Source organism: Chaetura pelagica, unplaced genomic scaffold (genome assembly GCF_000747805.2).
Source record: "Chaetura pelagica isolate M959 unplaced genomic scaffold, ChaPel_1.0 scaffold472, whole genome shotgun sequence".
In the NCBI taxonomy this organism is placed as follows: Eukaryota; Metazoa; Chordata; class Aves; order Apodiformes; family Apodidae; genus Chaetura; species Chaetura pelagica.
In genome coordinates, this window is record NW_009952566.1 from 1,645,893 (window position 1) to 1,665,672 (window position 19,780).

At 42.3% G+C, this 19,780-nt stretch overlaps 1 protein-coding gene across 1 annotated transcript in view; it reads right to left on the bottom strand.

The window, feature by feature from the left end:
- SPRED2 (sprouty-related, EVH1 domain containing 2) overlaps positions 1 to 19,780 on the bottom strand; it is a 40,546-nt gene that overhangs the window by 17,537 nt on the left and 3,229 nt on the right. Inside the window, exons 2-4 of the mRNA XM_009993446.1 lie at positions 12,870 to 13,047; positions 11,343 to 11,511; positions 8,463 to 8,527 (exon numbers count right to left, since the gene is read on the bottom strand). Of these exons, the coding sequence (XP_009991748.1) occupies positions 8,463 to 8,527; positions 11,343 to 11,511; positions 12,870 to 13,047 (412 nt within the window). The remainder of the gene's footprint in view (positions 1 to 8,462; positions 8,528 to 11,342; positions 11,512 to 12,869; positions 13,048 to 19,780) is intronic.

Sequence of the window (19,780 nt, forward strand, 5' to 3'; positions counted from 1 at the left end):
ACCCAGACAAAAATCTTCTTTGAACTGCTGAGGCAAACTGAGCAAAACCCAATACTTAACTGGTGCAATACTTAGAAGTTCTGGCAAGACACAGCTATGGGGAAACTTCCATCACGGCAGAAGATCGTATTTCAGTTTCCTGTAGGTCCCAGCTCAGGACCAACTGTGTTTGTATGTGGGAACAGTGCAGAGCCAGAAAATACACTACAAAAACGGTTTTGAGAGGAAGAAGCATTGCAAGGGAAACTGCTTACCCTCAGCAAGGTAGATGTCCTGGTTTGAGCCAGGATGAAGCCAATTTTATTTTTACTGGTGTGTTGTTCTTTTTTTTTTTCCTTCAGTGAACTCTTAAGCACACAAGTTTTCCAGCTAGTGGACTGGTAACACTGGGATGTTTATAGATACCACCGAGACATCAAAGACACTCTGCTCTGCTTAGGACAGTAAAGGAGTAGAAGAGTTGTATCTGCAACCCTCCCCTAGGGAGGAGCAGACTAGATGGACAGCCAAGTCAGCCAGAGATACTCCATAAATATATATACACGTAAGACTCTGTGTTAAGGTCAGTGATCATAGAAGTCAAGCCCCTTCCTTCCTGCTGCTTCTTCCCTTCTCTTCCATCCATGGCCAGCATCCAGGGAGGACTCCATCTATCGATCACCACTGATCCCCAGGCTCGTGCATCCCTGACCCTCACCACTCTCCCCTCAGCTCCTGGCTGCTCTGCTGCTCTCTGCAGCAGCTCCGGGACATTTCAGAGCCGCTCACAACTCAGGAGATGCTGTGGGAGTTGGTGGGGTGGAGGGAGGCAGCAGGGGTTTTGCACACTCCTGAACACATTTGTATATATTTATACATATTTCTTTTATCATTAGTATTTAATTAAAGCTGCCTAATTTAGTTTTCAATCTGGAAAGTCTCTGTCCTATTTTTCTCTCTCCTTCCCTACCTGGGTGAGAGAGGGAGGGAATAAGAACATTATTGTCACTGGTTTAATTGTTGATCCTGAGTCAAACAGTCACAGTAGCTCCACACATCCAAGTCACTGCTATAATTAGCTACATAAAAACTACATGACAACAGGACTTGGATATTCTGCTGGCAATACAGATATTTTCTGCTTAATAATTTGTTACTGAATGACAGATGCTCCTCAACTTGTCATCAGACACCCCAAATGCACCAAGCTCTCAGTGGGCTGATACTTGCAGGAAAGGACTGCCCACCATACTTAAGATAATGTGGAAAAAAAAAATAATTAAAAAAAAAAAATCACAGCCTTTCTTTTGGGTCTGTTTTAATGACAACAAACTCTTTCCTGCCTTTTCCACAAAGTGCACATGGGTGCCTGCACTTGACTGAATTTTCTGACTGCATTTCCAACATGTGCCCCCTGGCACAGCTGTGACTGCCAGACCCTGGGAAGCACAGCAGTACTGGTCGGGTGATCACATCCTTGCCAGGGACTCTGGAGTTTGAAGACTGTGTGTGGTAAAACAACCAGACTAATAGTTTGGTTTAAAAAAGGGGGAAAAAATAAGTAATTGTTTTACTGTTTTAAAGCCTTAGACTGAAGCAGTGCCAAAGCAACTGAAGTTCAGAGCATTTGGGAATTGTGTTAAACAGCATATTCCTGATCTGTAGCAAGAAAAGCCTACTTTGCCCACCAAAGATTGACCTGAAAGCAAAAAACTAGTATGATAAATACAATAGAGCAACACATAAACTGTGCAAGGCCTCTGCTTCCCCCTCCTTTCTTTTAAAGAAAGCAAATAAGGCTTACAATCTCCCCCACAGTTCTGTCTCCTATCAGTTCCCCTTAGCTTCACTTGATTTACATCTCACGGATCTGTAACATACATGAGAAAGAACAGATTTTAGGTACTGCATATCTCCACACCACAGTCATTTTTGTATAAACTTCTGTCCAGGCAACAGACTGCAAGGGAACAAGGACAATCTATAGGCTGAAGTAGACAGTAATTGTCCCTTTTGAAGGACTTAAAGAGAAGAGCAGCTGCCACCCCAGATCACAGCAGTGAGACCTCCACCTCAGCAACAATCACTATGAACTACCAGAGTGAGTAAAGCTTGTACCGGTAGAAAGAGTAAGAAAATAAATGGGCTGATTTCCAGCATCACTTAAAAGAAACAGGAGGTCCTGGAGGAAAGGGAGAAACATAACACTGTACAAAACCTGACAGCCAGAGACAAACTTTCCACTTGACATTCCCAACTGAAAAATCTCTTAGAGCACCATTTTCCATTCCCATTGAGTGACGTGAAATTTGTTGTGGGCAAAGTTGATCTGAAGAAAGGCAGGAGAAAAGGAATAAAAAGGAGCTATCCTTAAAATAGCTGGATATTCAGGACCTTTTCACTACTTCAGTGGCATCTTTCCTACCTCCTGACTCCTGGCATAAAAGCAGGAAGAATTCCACCGAGAAGCTAAAACACTCTGGTATTAATGGGAGGAATTAAAAGAACAATTAAAGCTTGGATAAACCAATGACTTCAGACTCTGGGACTTCCTTAGTAGTCAGTCTGCTGGAACAAATCAAGGCAGATTTCACAGCACTGAAGTGTGAGGAGTGAAAGCCATGTCCAGACATGATGAGCAACTGCAAAGTTGGTGTTGCGCGGAGTGTTCAAGTGTAGGACGGGGATGCCCAGAGCACTGTTTATAACTTGAGAAACCCAACTATAAAAAAAAACAAATAAATCTTAGTCCAGGTCATCACTCAAAGCCAGAAAAGAATTTAATTTATTTTCTTTTTTGAGGGAAGGATTCAAGCCTGCTTCTTGGCAAGCACTTTTTCCCCGTCCTCTTAAAATCTGAATTAGAATAGCTGTGATTTACAATGCAAGCCCAAAACCCAGACATCAGAGGATGTGGCTAGCAGCAAAGAATCCTTCAGCCATACATGCGCAGCACAGCTGTGGCTGCTGAGCAGGAAGAGTAACCATAGGTAAGGCCATCTAGTCCTTTCACCGTGACAATCCCCTAATTGCTTTGCTCAGCCTTACAGAGCAAACAAGGTGGATTTGCTTGCAGTGACAATCTAAGCACCGCACCCTACAACCCCTGTACAGAGCTCTGCTCTTCCAACAGACTTTTTTTTCTTTCTGTTACTTTACCTTAGCCTTAAGAAAAAGGAAATTGCAGACTCTTGCTGCTCCTCATTCCCTAAGTGCAACTCATGAAAGAAAATCTTGCCAGTCAGTGCTTCTCTACTTTCAGGAACATTGTTTTCCATGGAAGGGTGGGATGAGAGATGCTCCAGCATCACATGGAACTTACAAGTATATTCCAAAGTAACTGGACTGGGTTTCTAGACAAATACTTTAAAGAAAAAGAGCTACAGTGTTCTTTAAAAGAACCATCTGAATGTGAAATGACCAAGCCAGCAAGAAAAATTAGATTTAGTGTTTATCTAACTAACATAAATCTTTTAAATTTTAATAGTGAGGCTATAATGTGCTTGAGGCCCACATGGGAGATGAAAGTAAGGGAAAAGGTTTCATGGAAAGGCAGCAGGGAGAAATTTGGTTTTTTAATTAGGCAACTAGAAGACATGCAAGGAGGACCATAATGTTAACATCTGCCACAACCCACACTATACTACAGTGGAGAATGGATAATTGTCTGTCTTTTAAATGACTGTCAGCAGTGTCCAAGCCACACAAACTTCCTAACTTGAACATACCTGAGCACATGAGTACAAGTTCATGCTGAGAAAAAGAACATGGAGCACAGGATCACTCCGAACACACAACTTTGTGATGAATACATGAGTTTGAAGACTTTTGCTGGAAGCCCCTTGTGAATCCCAGCACCCTGACCCTGTACAGAGAAAAAAAGTGGTGGCAGAAAAATCTGTCCACATGACCTTGGTGAAGCAGAATATTTTCCCTGTCTTGTAGTTGAGAAACCAAGACAGTTTAGTGTTGTTTTTTTTTTGCGAGGAGTCTGCAAGAGATGGATCGAGTCTAGGTGATTTGAAACACCACCCTGTAGCTAAGCCATGCACCTCTAGATCATGTCTGCTCTACCTGCAAAATTCTACTTATCTCATTTTGAAAAAAACCCTGATTAAAAAAAATTGTTAATGATTACACAAAACAGCTATGAATGTAACATGCATATCAAACTTAGTAAGGTTGAGCTATGCTGCTTCCCCTCTTTCATTCCTGTTAACCCAGGAGACTGCAGTCATTTTTAGGTTCACAAACTAGAACTGACGTGGGAGCTGTTGCTCCTCCTGCCAGTGGGTGCCCTTTCTTTAGCACTAAAGCAGGCACAAGGCCGAAAATTTATCTGAAAAACTCATAAGCAATGTTTCAGTTTCAGCTGAACTGGTCATACGGTTTCAGAATGAACACTTCTGCTTTTTCAGATGGGTTGCTAAAAGAGACTATATTTCAGGCTCTCTGCAGACTCTGGAAGACATTGACCTTTCCTTCCTTGGAATCAATTCACATTTTTCACTTCATGGTCATGTGGGATTATTATCTGTAATTGAAAGTAAAAGTGTAGATTAAGGAAAAAAAATTGTGCAAGAACTCAATTATACAGCAAATTCTGTGGCTAAGGAACTTAAATATTTAGTCCTTATTAAACATTATTTCTGAAATGAATGTTAATTAAAGAAGCCTGAAGATGCAGGCTGGATGGATGAAGACAAACAGAACAATCTTAGATGGCTGCAAAGACAATGTTTCCCCCAGTGGAGACAGAACGGACGGCTAGTCTTACTCAGATTGCATCTCTTGAGAGGACGATTTATAATGTACAAGACAGAAGAAATTTATTTGCTAACATATGGAAAACATTTATAGGCTCTACTGAGGATCTGGAATTAAAGAAACACAACTACATATTGTTAAAACTTCTAAATGGAGATTTCATTTTAGAAATAAGCGTTTTCCCCTCAAGTCAGTGACATTTCTATACACCTTTGCTTTCTTCCCTGTTAGGTATGGATTTCAGAGCAGGGGTTTGTATCAATTTATCTAGTTGCTGTAGGTATAATTCACAGGAAAATTATTAGATGGCAAAGTCCTGTTTTTACAAATGCAACCCATGTTTCAGAATGATGGATGGGGAGCCTACGTGGTAGGTATGGGACAAGGAACTGTTGCCCAAGCTATGGCCTTGGCACTGCAAGTTACAGTGACAGGAGGATATAAGGCTGAAGACACCAGCAATACTCCCCAAGCAAAGGGTCACATACCCACAGCTGCAGATAATTTACCCCCTTAAGAACAAAAAACCTCCACCTTCTGGTTTAGGAAAATGATCCTCCATTAAGCCACACAAGATGATAGCCTGAGGGAGAGCTCTGCTGCTGGGGCAAACCTTCTCTTCCCCATGTAAATAACTTGCAGGATGCCCGGAAGAGTTGCATGCTGGCTGACAAATAAACAAAATGGCTGATGTACAAGTTGGAAGCACAAAAATACAGACAAAGTCATCACCCCACAGAGCCATATTGAAGCTAACAGGATCAGGGATGGTAAAAAAACCCCTTTGTCAATCAATATCCAACAGCCATATCAGGGTCACTGCTTTTATGTAATGAGGTGGTTGTTTTAAAGCCATGGCCATTAAATAGCTGGTACCATTACACAATACATGGTGCAAACATCAGTGCTGATGTGCAAGATAAAGCTGGGGTGGCCGTCTGCAAAGCAGCAGAAGAAAAGTGAAATTTTGGACTGCTGTGGTTGAACAGATTGAAACATCTTCAAGGAGGGACAGGACCTCGGGCCAAATATTTGAGGCAGCAGCGCAGCAGCGACGGCTGGGATTTTCAGAGACGGGTTAATGACTGATTAAATGACTCAATCATGCAGATGCTTTTGAAAATTCTGCCGCACACAGTTAAGTTTATTCATGCATGTGTGGGAGAGGGGGAGGACTGTGAAGATTTTAATAACCACCCTAGGAAATAAAAAAGAACAACTGTGCTTTCTCTTTAAAACAGAGCAAAAAACACCCAACAACCCCAAACATGTATTGCTGTGGCTGGAGGGAAGAGTTTATAGGGAAGTTTTAATGAAGTTTTTTTATGTAAGGATGACCAAATGGACCACAATCCGCAAGTCGAAAAGAAGTGCAAAAAAAGAAGGAAACAGAAGGATAAAAATAAAACAGATCACAGCCCTATCAATTTCTTCCAGTCTAAAACCCCTCCACACTTCAGTCTGTTATTTCTGGCTTATGCAGACTTCATACTCCACCATCACCTACTAGGATTCCTAGATAAAGGGGAAGTCAAGAACTTCAAAGAGCTTAGGACTGCAGTAAAAGGAGAGACTTCACCCAGAGAAAGCAAAGTAGTATTGAGGAAAAAGTTGCTCCTAAAGCCTTGCTTTTGGAACAGGACAACCTGACATGACAGGTTGACTAACAGCACCATGCAAGCTCCTACTATTGGTGTAGTCCTCTCACCACCCTGGAGATCACACAACATGCAGAGATTGCTGCCAGGCAGGGCACAACTCCAGGTGTGAAGTCACCCTGGATCCCAGCAAGCTGCCAATGGCAGCTGAGGCTTCCCTCCTTGCTAATTGAGTAGCTTGTTCCTCCTTCTCCACTGAGCATCCTACCCATAAATACCTGCACAGCAGGGTGTTATCTGTCACTTCCCCAGGGGTCAAGCAGGGGGGGCAAATCGAAGTTTTGGCTCTTCACTTTGAATGCAGGAGTACGAGTCATTTTTATGCAGCTGGAGGACCATCCATCCAACTTTCCTAATGTAAAGCAACACCTACTTAAAAAGGCAACAGCTTCTTCCTCTGGTAAAAAGCACCCTACAAGTTTAAAAATCAACACTCAGCCACAAGACTGAACTTGTAGAGAAATTCAGGAGCACTCCCAGGTCCCTGAACATCAGCCGGTTGTATTTTAGCTAAAATAATCCCTTCCTATTTCCACAGACTACTTTTCACTGCTCTAACAGTATTTCTTCATCGAGCCCAACAAGAGCTGGCACAGGTTTGCCCAAGTCATATTTTGACAGTTGTCCCCTTTCCAACAAACAGAGAAGGGCTGCACACAAGTCCACTGTGACATCCAGCCCCAGCAGAGCACAGCTCACCCAGGGAATCTGGGGACAAAACAGCACAAATTGGTAAACTGCTCTGGCTCCAGCAGTGCCTCCCTCAGGTCCGTCCCATCCCAATGCCTATAAATCACTTCTGGCAGGTAGTTGGGAAGCAGCTGCTAATGACAGTTTTGCTGCGGAGTGCAGGAAGTCACCTTTTAACCCTGCCTGCTGTTGTTTGTCTCCCGGAGCAGTGACAAAAGGACAGATGTGGAGAACATGCCAGCTGCTGGGAGGATCCGGACAAAATGCAGCAGGGAGCCTGCCCTGGTCCCATATCCATGAAACATCACCCTCAGGAACACATTTTGGCTTCAGGTGGTTCCCAGTGCCCTTTTTCAAACAGCTTGATGTCTCTCCTCAGCTTTTCCTCGTTCACCCTAAAGATGTAGGGAAGTATCCCAAAGACAACTGTAATTCAGATTGCTGCTACTGTGCTGAGGATGTCCGACCTTCCACCCTCCTGCCATCCAGTCCCCACCTGTGCCGTGGGACAAGAGGGAATTTATAATATAACTAACACACGTACACGTGTGTGTGGGGGTGTTGTGATCAGAGATGAGCAAATAAATTTAATAAGAGAAAGTATTCATTGTAAGTATCTGCTTTTCAGCCCATGGAATATCCGAGATCAGATTACAATTTCATCTGACTTTATATATATTTTTTTTTTCCTTTTAAAGTGTGCAAGTGTAGCAGGGATAGTAGCTAAAGGAAAAAAAATAAAATATATAAAGTGTGCAAGTGTAGCAGGGATAGTAGCTTCTTCTGTTTCAGGAAGGCTCCAAAACACACTTTAGACATTAGCACAAATGAAACGCAAGCAACTCACTCCTATTTAAGTCACCACTGGTTAGATAGATGGCATGCTACTGTGCCTTCCTCCAGCTGAAAAACAACTTGTTTGAACTTTCTACATTTCATGCATAAGTGAAACACCTCTGAAGTTGGTTTTTGTTAACAACTGTAATTCAAAATCTTATTTAAGTATAAATAAGAGCAGCAGCCCCCTACTTGAGTTTGTGGGAAGCTTCTCAAGGATGGAGAGAGTAGTATTAAGAGGTGTGTGCACAACTCAGACTAAGCCTAAGAAATTTGAGGGTGATTATTTCCTCACTTCTAGCCCCGATAACATCTGCTCTGTCATGCTTTTCACGTGGCTACAGGAAGCCAACAGGAAGCCAAGGCTTCACAGTCTGCAGAGAATTTAATTCCATCAAATAAAACACACCCACTGGCCAAACAGGCTGGCGGCTGGGAGCCAACCCCAGGGCGTAAAAAGAAAAATCCTTTCCAACTTGACAATGTAAACAGGACCATAAAGGAGAATGACTTTGAGTGACATATACTTACTGTGAAGACATCATCATCACCGACCTCAGCCTCGTTGTGAAGCGTTGACGAAGAAGTCGTAGACCCTAGAAACAAAAAAACAGCAAAAAACACAGCTTTTTGAACACAAGACATTCCATACAACCTTTTTTTTGTTTTTATCAGGCTGGTAAACATTTGGGTTCTCAGAACTTTGTATTTTGTAGATGTGTAAAAAAGAGTGCCTCAAATTAAGGAAGAAAAAGCCATCTCCTGGTAGCTGGGTTGAAAAGGTAAAATCAGAAGGTGTTTCTTGACATGCAACTGTATGGCTGCCCATGCTAATTAACTATGTCAAAAATAGCAGTTAACATTTCCAATTACAGAAGATTTTAATTTCTGAAGAATGGTAAAACTACGTACTGATCAGTGCTGAAGACTAGATCCTCAGCTGTCAATAAACTATATATGAATTATTCTTCACATATTCCCTAAATCCGAGGGAAAAAGGACTTTTTATAAAAAAAAATAAACTGCATTTTGACAACGAAGAGCTAGATAGGAGTTTTTTTCTTCTTCTAATTTTGGAAGTTGTCATATATTGAAAATGTCTTCTCTGTTATCAGCTATTTCTCAGAGAGTCCCTTTGCTCCACCTAAGTAAAGTATGTGAAAGGAGCTGAAATGTGTAAATACCACAGACAAGAGCAAAATACTGGGGTACAGTTCTCATTAACTACATGGCAATTGTTAAAAAAACATTATTCCAACCTCTGTCCCCACTCAATGAGTATCCTCCCTCCCCATTATCACTTGATAGCCTGATTAGAGCAAAAGGGCTGTGAGGAAGGTGATAGATGCCATCACTGGACTTGGTATTCAGTCTATGTTGTGGTTAAAAGGGGGTGACCCTTCTCTCCACCACTGACTGAGGGTCCTGAATCCCCTTCCTGACCAGCCTCACCCCTCATAAGGCTGCCAAGGAGGGTGGGTGAAGCAAGATGGTCTGGTGGGGGAAGAAACCCCAAGTCAAAGACTTTTTTTTTTTTTTTTTTTTTAATGTAAGCCAACTGTCATATTGAATTAGGGCCACACCACATCCCTTAACTAAAGTAGTTGAACAGTTTGTACCACATTCATTCTGGAAATTTTTAAAAATAATGTGCTTTATGTAATACTATCTGCACCAGCCTTGGCTGCTCTCGGTTGCATCATCACGAAGATGTGCACAGTTAAGTGTGAAAGCCCACTTAAAACACTAAGTAACGTGAAAACATTTGTTCCATTTGCTACATTAGCTTTAAGAGTAAAAAAGCTAGACACTCTATCAAGCTGCACACGTTTCCTGTACTTGTGCACAAAGCTTCTCTACTTCTGATGCTACAGGGAACAAACTATTGGTTAAATATTAATAATAAAGCAGTGATTTAATGAAGTGAAGTTTCAAATGCACGGTTTGCTGTGCTTAATATTACCCGCTAAATCGGATCAACTACATGAACAAAATATGAATGATGTGTGCACGAGCCAGTTATTGTTTTTCACTCAGAAAGCCTTATTTGGAAGTTAAGGAGGAACACATTCATGAGGATCAGCCTGTGCTGTTAATGCGATAAATATAGATTTGCTGATTTTTGAAGTATCCGAGATACAGCAGAACCTGGTTTTAAATACCTCCACTGTAAAATGGATCAGAAAGCCAAAGAGGAGTTGCCACGTACCAGCATCTCCAAAATACCACTCCATACAGCTGAGTTATCATCTCCTTGAAACCTTGCACAATCCTGTGCTACTCACATAAAACATCACTTTTATGACTCAAAATGCTTCCCAGTTGTAGTAAGCAAGGAGAAGAGAAACAGAAGGCATAACTAACTTCTTCACATTGATAGCACAGGAAAAAGCAAATGAATTAACAGTTGAGAAGATCCTTCTTCTAACTCATAAGGTATTTACCAGGAAAGAGACCTGGGGAACTAATTCTCTCCCAGTATCTACCATTTCCATGTTAAAGCAAGGACAGGGCATCCAGAAGGTTAAGCTGTCTTATAGAGCTAATGTCCTCAAAAAGAATCCACATCTGTATATATATATTTGAGCTAGTATCCTCAAAAACCAATACCATCTGTATATAAAAATATGCCAGTCACACTGGGTGAGAAGGAGAAAGGCTTTGGACCACTGAGTCCCTACATAAAGTGGCATAGTTAGGAAGAAAAAAAAAGCAAGCAAAAACACCAAGAAGACTCAACTTTCATTAAAATAAAGTACGACTGAATTATAACGGTATTAAGATCGCCTGATTGCAATGAAATGTGAAAAGGAAAAAACGATGACAACTTCAAAGTACAGGCAATTCAAACACATTTTCTACAAAATTAAAAAAAAACCCAAAACAACCCAAAACACAAAGTCTTCAAGAACTACCCATACAACTAAGCGGATGCAGACAAAAGTAATTAGTGCAAAAAACCAAACACAAAACAAAGTTTTATTCAACTCCAGGCAGGAATTCATACTATGATTTAACAAAGATTCTGCAATATGAGATCTGACTGCATCTAAAGAAGAGCTTGGATTGTCTGAATGGCCATTGCTAGTGTGAAACCCAAGCCCATCAAAAAAAAGCAGCAATGACAGACTTGATGATAAGTAAGTGGGGAAAGTCTGGTCAGACCAGGCCAGACAAGATTAGAAAACACTTGGACTGAAATCCCTTCTCCTTAAGGAATAAGAAAACTCAGTTCTTTAAAGTAGAGCTGGGGTTTGCTCAGCGCAGGACAAGTGCCCAGCTACACTTAGACAGGTGCACAAGACATGTCCAAGGCCAAAACCCGATTTTAAATCCATCCCTCTTTCCCAGCTCCATGACTCAACCCCTTCCCTGTTTTTCCAAAGGTGGAAGTGGCCACCCCTGCGTTACCTTCGATGAGGTCCTCAATGGCTTTCCTCACTCCTCTGTCAAAGGCTCGAGCGTCGGCAGGGCTCTGAAAAGTTAGCCCAAACTTTCTGTTGTCAACTTTCCAGTGGTGGAAGGTGGGGTTCGCCTTTGTGTACACCAGGTCCTTCTTCACAAAGCACTCAAGCACCACCTGGGAGGGCACAAGTCCCAAAAGAGGAACAAAGTCACTTTTCCCACCCCAAGGACAGACAGAGCCAGCAGAGTCTGAGCCCCAACTTAAAAGCAAGCCAAGTCATGCCTCATGTAGAGGAACATCCTTCCCTACCAAACCATGACTAATAAACACCAGACACTGTAATTGTTCTCATAACCATCACACATTCATCTTTGCTTATGCTTTGGGAAGGTCTTTTCTCCCTACCCTAAGTGCCTATTTTGGACTCAGATCCAACATGGCACAGATTACAGCTAGTGAGGGCTTGGGTGGAGAGAGAACCTCTTCCCTCAAGAATTTTGCTCAACAGAAATTTTATCTGCCAGCAGCAGATTTAAGGAGGTGCTGCAACACTCCCCCTCACCTTTTTTTCTCCCTCACCCCCAGCCAGGATCTTATCTCAATCTTCGCTGTGCCAAAAGACAGCCCTAGGGTGATGCTCAGGGAGAAGAGGAATGGCTTGTATGTCTTACCCCATCCCCTGAAACCATAAGAATGGCTCCAAACTAGTGTCAAAAAAAAGCAAAATAGTACTGCAAAAGACAAACTGTACTTCAAACAGCATGTATTTTTGAAAGTGAGATAATTTCTGACTCAAATAATGCATTTTTTTGTTCAAAGATTGAGCTCACAGAGCCTGTGCAGGGAGCATATTTTAAAGCTAGCCCATCTCTTCACAGGAGCAGATATAGAGAAAGCAGTTTACAAACTGTAGCATCTAAAACGGACCCTGGAAATAGGGGAAAGGTTTTATAAATTTGATTTGTGTGGGGAAGCAAGAGAGCTCCTTTTCAGATAAACAGCTAGCAGGAGAAACTGAGTGCGTCAATTCATAAGAGACAACTTGTCTTCATATTCTCACTCGGCTCCTTCAAACCCTGAACGGCACGCAGCATAAATAATTCATTGCCATTTTAAAGGCTTGCACTGCATTACTCAGTGAAATGTGACTGGCTTCATGGGTTCTTTACACTTTGATTCACTTCTCAGGTACCTCTGCTAGGTCTTAGGAAAAATACCAAAACAACAAAACAACAAATCCAAACAAAAAACAACCCAGGCCCTTTTTCAATCATCAATGGACATCTTTGCACATGGATGTCAAAAATTTATCTGCTCCTTCCAGGTGGCAGCATGACAACCTAGACAGCAGAAGATGGCAGTTCTAGAGGAGGATGGGTTTGTTTTGCCCCATCTGGTGCTATCTGCACATACCTGTTTTTTGTGGTTTTTTTTTTAATTTAAAAAAAAAACTTGCACAAGAACACAACAGCAATAGATCTGGGATAACTCTCATTATAAGAACAGACAAAAGTTGAATTAGGTTCTATTACCAGTTTGTCTTTCTGCCTTTCACCATGGATTAGAAATCCACTTCTTCCATTGCCCTCCGGGTACGTGACCTTGCAGACGCCAACTCTACTGAGACCGCCTCCTTCTTGCGGCAACCAGCCCCCACTAGAGTCATCTCGGGTCATAACCACAGCTTTGACTCGCACGATATAGCTGTCACTGCAATGGTAACAAAACAAAAACAAAACCTTTTGTGAGCATCATACCATCTTGTCAGGGTGGTTTGGTTTTTTTTTTGAGAGAAGTATTTAGACAGCACGGATCCAGTCCCAACACTGAGTTTCTGCCCAGGATGGAAGTCCCCCCTCATAGTGGATGGGCTTGACTGTTCGAGCTACCTCAGGAAAAAGACCCATGAAACAAGAATGGAATGGCCTTGGGTTTCCAAATACCAACATAGAGATCAACCCATCATCCCAGGCACTCTTTCTCTTATGCAGTTGGGGACAGTGACCAAGAGACTGCAGTGAGTCAAGCAGCACTCCAAGGCCACTGCCCATAGGGGGTGGATGCACTGGGGCATCAGGTCTCCAAAGTGTTAAAAGAACATGGGAAGTTCAAATAACCCATGAACAAAATGTTTTAAGGCTTTTGTAATAAAATTAGCCAAGAGGGAAAATGACACTCAAAATTCCTCTGCTACTAGGAGAAACTTATGGGAAAAAAAACCCCACAAGTGTAGCTTCAGCTGCTACCTCAAATGAAAGGAGATGGGTACCACTTCAGCTCACATCATCAGGACCCCACCCTGTCCCTGAAACACCAGCAATTCCAAGGGGCTTTCAAAGGCAGCACATCATAACCTCACAAGAAGTTACTCTGGAAGCACCTGAGAGATTTGGGGATAAACCAAGTGCCCATCACAAGGAGTCAAAAAAGCCCCCACAGTGGAAGACTCCACTCCCCCTACACCTCCTCCCATACCCTTTCCACAGAACAGCTGCTCCAGCATCTGCTGGGGATCTCTCCAGGGAGGGGGTCATTTGGAAGCAGAAAGGCCACTACAGAATGTAAGCAAAAGTTGTGCACCTTGCATTGGACTTATAACAGACACCAAGCTACAATGTGTTGTTCCCAGACCTGCTGGCAAATTCCAAAATTAGCTTTTCCATCCTCAGGGTGTGGCCGAGTCCCAGCTAGGTGTGACCTGTCATGTGTTAGACATTGATTAAACCAGTCACTGCTTAGGAAGAGTGCCAACAGCTGTAATGTCCTCACGAGGAGGTCACCATGGCATGGTTAGATGTCAATCATGCACCACCATGACACTGTTGGCTACAGAGCTGCCAAGACATGCAGCAGCACCCACAAAGGTGCTGCAGGGCACTCAAACCTAGGCAAAACTGGGCACATGATAGGTGATAAGAAAAAGGACATGCAAAGGAAATTGCCTTGGAATTGTTCATCTCCAAGATACCACGTAAGCTCACCAGAGGCAAACTCAACCCGTAGAGGACTAAGCTCCAAGAGGAGCCCACCCGTTAGAGAAAGAAAATCCTCCTTAAGGAAAGCTCTGTATGTGGATGTTTTCCCAGCATCCTATAGAACATGACAAGAGAACAGGCCTTTTCTACCCCAAATTAAAAAAAAGGTAGTTTTCTTTATCCTGCATTATGTAAAACTGTCCTTTGTTTTCAGACATTATTTTTGCATCGGTTTTGAAATTCAAATGCTAATATTTGAACCTTGAGTCTCCCTTTCTCTAATACAACCAGATTTTATTTAATACCTAAGCAAGCAGCCTCATGAATCCTACTTGACAGCAGTTTTGAGGCCAGACCAAGGAAGGTAGCAAGTATCTTCAGGGCAGAGGCATCTGGGAGCAGTTAATCCCTTTTGCAGCTGGACAGATCTCACAAAACACACGCTGCGATTTTCCCTTCACTGGCTTTATTTTATGGATACACCAGACCCACACATGGAAGGCAGTACAAACATGCCTCAGGTCCATCCCCTATTGCTCTGAGTATTTCACAATGGCTGACAGAACCCATGCTTAGATATGCTGCCCATACAACAGCAGAAATACACAAGGCATTCACAGAAATAGAGAAACAAGATTTTTAAGACTATTTGTAAGACTATTTTCTACCTGAGTCCTTAAGGCAGCATCCTGGTACAGGAAACAGGGCTAGAACTTCTATAAATGGATCCAGTTACCTTTCTACTGTCTAATAAAAACACATTTCTGGATTTTACCAATGGCAACTTCAATCTTTTGACACTCAAAATTAAGCAAAATACTTCACCTAATTTTCTACTGTATAAGAATTGATCTGCTTCCATCCAAGACAATTTTTGTTTTCTTCTCTGTACCTTTCCCAGATGGTCTGTAAGGATTAGCAATTAACAGATACAGACAAAAGAAAGCCACCTATAAGTTTCTGTGTAGTTCTCCTGTTCCCCAAGGATCCTTTCTGGACTTATTTTTAACTTCTGTGGAATTCCCATTAAATTTCAAGCTCTAGTATGAAGTCTGAGCCGCTCAATACTATCTTCCTTCTCATCCTCCCACAAAAGTAATCCACACAAACTGTCGCTTCTCCTTCCACACTTAAAATTGCCACTGGCAATACAACTTCCTGTGGGATTTACCATTAACTTTCATGGCAGCAGCCAAAGCCTCCAGCGGTCCCAAAAGTAACATTGTCTTCAGATATTTTCTTGCAGAAACTCGTCTATTTGAAGGAAAACTAGGAAAGCAGCAACTACTCAGTACTTTGTGAATTCTACTGATTATCTGCACATTTCCATCACCTCGTGGTAATTTGTCTAGGCTTGCAATTACATATGAATACTAGTGGATGCCTATAAGCCAAATTTAGGTCCCCTGAATACCATCCCTGCCCATTAGAATGGTAATCTGGTGGGACACAGCCATATAGTTTTCATTTTCATACCTGTGCTGATAACATGACCTATGGCTCCTACGATCTCTGCCACCAAGGCCACTGATTTCACCCATGTGCCCAACAGCTCTGTGTCTAGATGCAACATCCGTTAGGGAAAAGACTGGTGCTTTGTTAACTCCAACTGATGCTTCTATTTTTGAATGTCATTTTTTTGACAGTCAGCATCCTCACCCTGGGATACCTCATCCACCTGGTTCCTGGTTTTGGAGACCAGTAAGAAGATGGGACAGGTTTTAGACCAGGTTTGGCAGCTGGCATCTGCCTCCAGCAGATTGCTCCTGTGGTGGTAGAGGGGCAGTAAGTGGGAGGCAAGGGGGTGGGGAAACAAGCTGGAATAGCAATTATTTGACCCAAACAGGACAAGGTAATTTTTTTTAAAGGAAAGTTGATGTATTTACACTGGCTTTTGAAGAATGTTGTGGATGACCTGAGTGTAAAGTGAAATATGTTAAAATTTACTCCTTTTCTCACCACTTGCTGCATTGATCTGTGACTCCCTCAAATACCCAGCAGAACACCAAAGAAACTGCCTTTCTCCCAACCTGAGGAGCTAACTCCTTAAATATATCAAGCCAGAAAAGCTCATTTCCATCCCCTTACTATGGCAAAAAGACCTCTGCTCCCCTATTAGAAAAGGAGCTTGTCCTGCAGATGGGTTCACCTTTGGCAAGGTTAGCAAAGCTCTGGTCCATTAACATAATCCCTTGGCATGCTTTCCTGCACAATCAAAAAGTCCCTGATGATGCTGCGGTCCTTGGAGAGCCCTGTCCCACTCCCACTCCAACCCACATGCAACCTATGCCAAGGGATTTAGGAAATAAAAAAGGAAGAGGGAAAGAAGGTGGTACAGGCTTCTAAGAGGGTGGTACAGGCTTCTAAGAGCTTTACATCTTGGCTTAGTTACTGGACCAGAACTCAGAAGCTGCACGTTGAGTTTTCAAGGCCATGCACTTCTTCCTTCAGTTTTATGTGTCAAAATCTTGCCTGCCGTTTCCATCCACAAGCCTAGAATAGGCAATGCTTCTTTCCCTCATGCCAGTGTTGATAAATACTTGGGAGGTACTCAAATATTTCAGGTCCATATATGGACCTTGCTTCCTTAGCGTAAAAGCTGTTTCTTTTCTTTGCCATTTAATTTTACGCGACTGCACTGAGGCTCTGGCTTGTTGCAAGTGCTCTAAGTCCTCTGGTGCAAAGGAGCAACCTGAAAATCTTGCATGCATGTCACTGCTTCAGTGCACCAAGATTTCAGCAGTGAAATGACCACATTCCAAGTCAGTCCTTTGCACTTTTATCACAGCAACTGCCCAATTTGACTATTTCAGGAGAAACTGCTAATGAGGTACATGAAAATATTTGGTCCGTTCCCACTAACAAGATACTGATTGCTGCTGAGATCAGATAACACAAGCCTTTCATATAGCTACAAATGAAACAACTAAAAAAACTCCTGCAGTAGCCTCAGTTCTCCTCCTTTTTACTGGCTTCTTAAAGTTTAAGACCGCTTTAATTGTTGGGTTTATGGCCTACGTGCTACGCGTTTCATGAAAGCTATTCTTAATTATGCTCTTAAATGGAATACTTTGCTGTCTTAACCCTACAGATTTGTCTTCAACAGCCTGAAAAACTTGGGAAGAAAAGTATCTGCAGGGATTCCCAGCTGCATGGCAGCTGGCCAGCATGTTCCAAGGCTGCTTCAGGTTGTTCGCCTGCCCCACCCAGAGAAAAAAAAAACATAATGAACTTGGGGAGTAAAGGTAGTGCAGAAAACCATGTGCTGTTTTTGTTGGAAGGAAAACAGAACCCTTTAAAAATTATAGCTCGTGGGTGTGCATATATAAATATATATAAATATATTTTTAAAAGACTGTGTGCGTGTATAATTGCTACTCAGAAGGATATTGAGAATTTTCCTAAACAAGAAGTGACTGAATTATTACCTTTGTGATAACTGAACCCTGGTCGCATTACCTATAGCCTAACTTTTACAATGAATTTGTGTGCCTAAGAGATAGGCACCATTTTTAAGGTGGATAGAAGTGCAAACTGCATTGTAAAATGTGACTGACACCATACATCAGCCTCTGATGTGAGCCCCATCACTTACAGCAACCACAGCAAAACCAAGAGCCCTGAGCCTTGCTGTGAGCTTACAGCTGCAATCCCACATCCAGCACTAAACAGTCAGTAATTCCTTTGTTAGCCAAGGCTTTAATTTTGCCAGTATCTTTGTAAAAGTAGGGTCAAAGTACACAGCTCCCTTCCACCAGCCTGTCTTCTTTTCCATTTTGCTTCATACGCTGTCACATTTAGCACCTGAAACACTTCCATAATTCAGTAATATTTTTGGATCTAGCCAGGCTAGTTAACAAAATATAAAGTTATAAACTCCCATACTAATGCAGTCATACAGCACTTCAGTGTTATCCTCTCTTCTCAGCTTTCCAGCTTACAAGGCCAAGAGAAACTCAGGTCTCATACAGAATAGTAATTGCATTTAATGGGTTTCAAAATTGTGGACTGTTATCTTCAATTCAGTGACATTCCCAGATCCCAGATTCCAGGGAAGAGCCAAAAGGACAGCAGGAGGCTGTGAATGCAACGGCGGCAGAGGTCAGTCAGGTCATTCAGCTGAACAGAACTGCAGACACCAGGAGCTTAAACACAATTTAAACTATTTGGATCCATGCAAATTTAACTGTCTGATTACTGGGGCATATCTCCCTTTTGCTCAGCTGGATGTACTTCACAGTGCCGTTACTTTGCTATCCATCCTTGCACCAGCAACTCTGACAGCTGGAGTGAAAGCCATCCAGTTCAGCCCCGGTGATCTCTCAAAAGTTGTATAGCCAGGATCCTCTCTGCAGTTCATTCCACAGCTGGAAAATGGCATTTTCATGGAAGTAATGAAATCCTGCTAATTCTGGGGTCCCACTGTACGGATCTGATGCTTGGTTCATGAACCTTCTAGCAAGGGAGAATTATCTGCAAACTACAACCAGTGTTTTCTTCTTCAAAACCCTAACTTACCACTTTGTTAAAGAGAAAACTTCTGAGTATGTGGAGCCATAGTGAAATAAAGTCTGATATTTGGATACCATTTAGATTCCCAGCAGGTTTGAAACTTTTTCATTAAATATCAGCAAGAATAAAAGCCACCTGAATCTCTCGTCAGACCCAACATTAATACAGAGTGTCTAAAAAACAATGGAAAACCTCCCTGAAGTTATCCTTGCCCACACCTCTTCATCACACTATACCACAGAACTACTGCACTTGTAACCCATCTCTAGTATAACAAATTTGCAATCTATGTTTCTATGTCTTTCAAATCCAATATTGCCAGAATAAGAAGGTATCAGGGAAATCTGGTTTCCACCTAGTCTAAGTAAATACAAGACACGTGACTTGTTCCAGCGATGCCGGCTGTGTCCTGTGGCACTTGACCTTAAATCAATACTAACCTTACAAGGTCAGTTAGAGGACAATTCTCCCTCTCTCTCAGCAAAAGGAGAAAATTTCATTGGCATTTAGCATTTCCTTCCAACTTCCCTCTGAAAATGGAACAGAGTTTTCTCTTCCAGCTTCCCAGTTTACACCTGGCTCCTGAACTGAGTTTGGCAGCATGTGTTTAAGCTTGTAGACCAACCATTTCACAAAAAAAGGAAAAAATGTTATATTAACCCAAAGAATGCTGTTAACCTGCAGCAGCACAGAAGGTAGAGGAGGAAAACACTGCTCTTAAGGAAGTCCTTGTGCAGCATTTGGAAATCACTGCTGGGCGGTTACAAGACACACACAGTCCTACCAGCGCATCCCATAAAGCACCCCAGGAGCAATTCTGCATGAAAGTTATTCACTGGTGGGAGTTTTCCTGCCGGCTGAATGCTGCCCAAAATTTTGTGGTGTGCAGTAAAAAAACCCAACCCAGCAGGGTGATCACTCTGATGGACTGCAGTGGAGCTGGGTGTGGCAGGAAT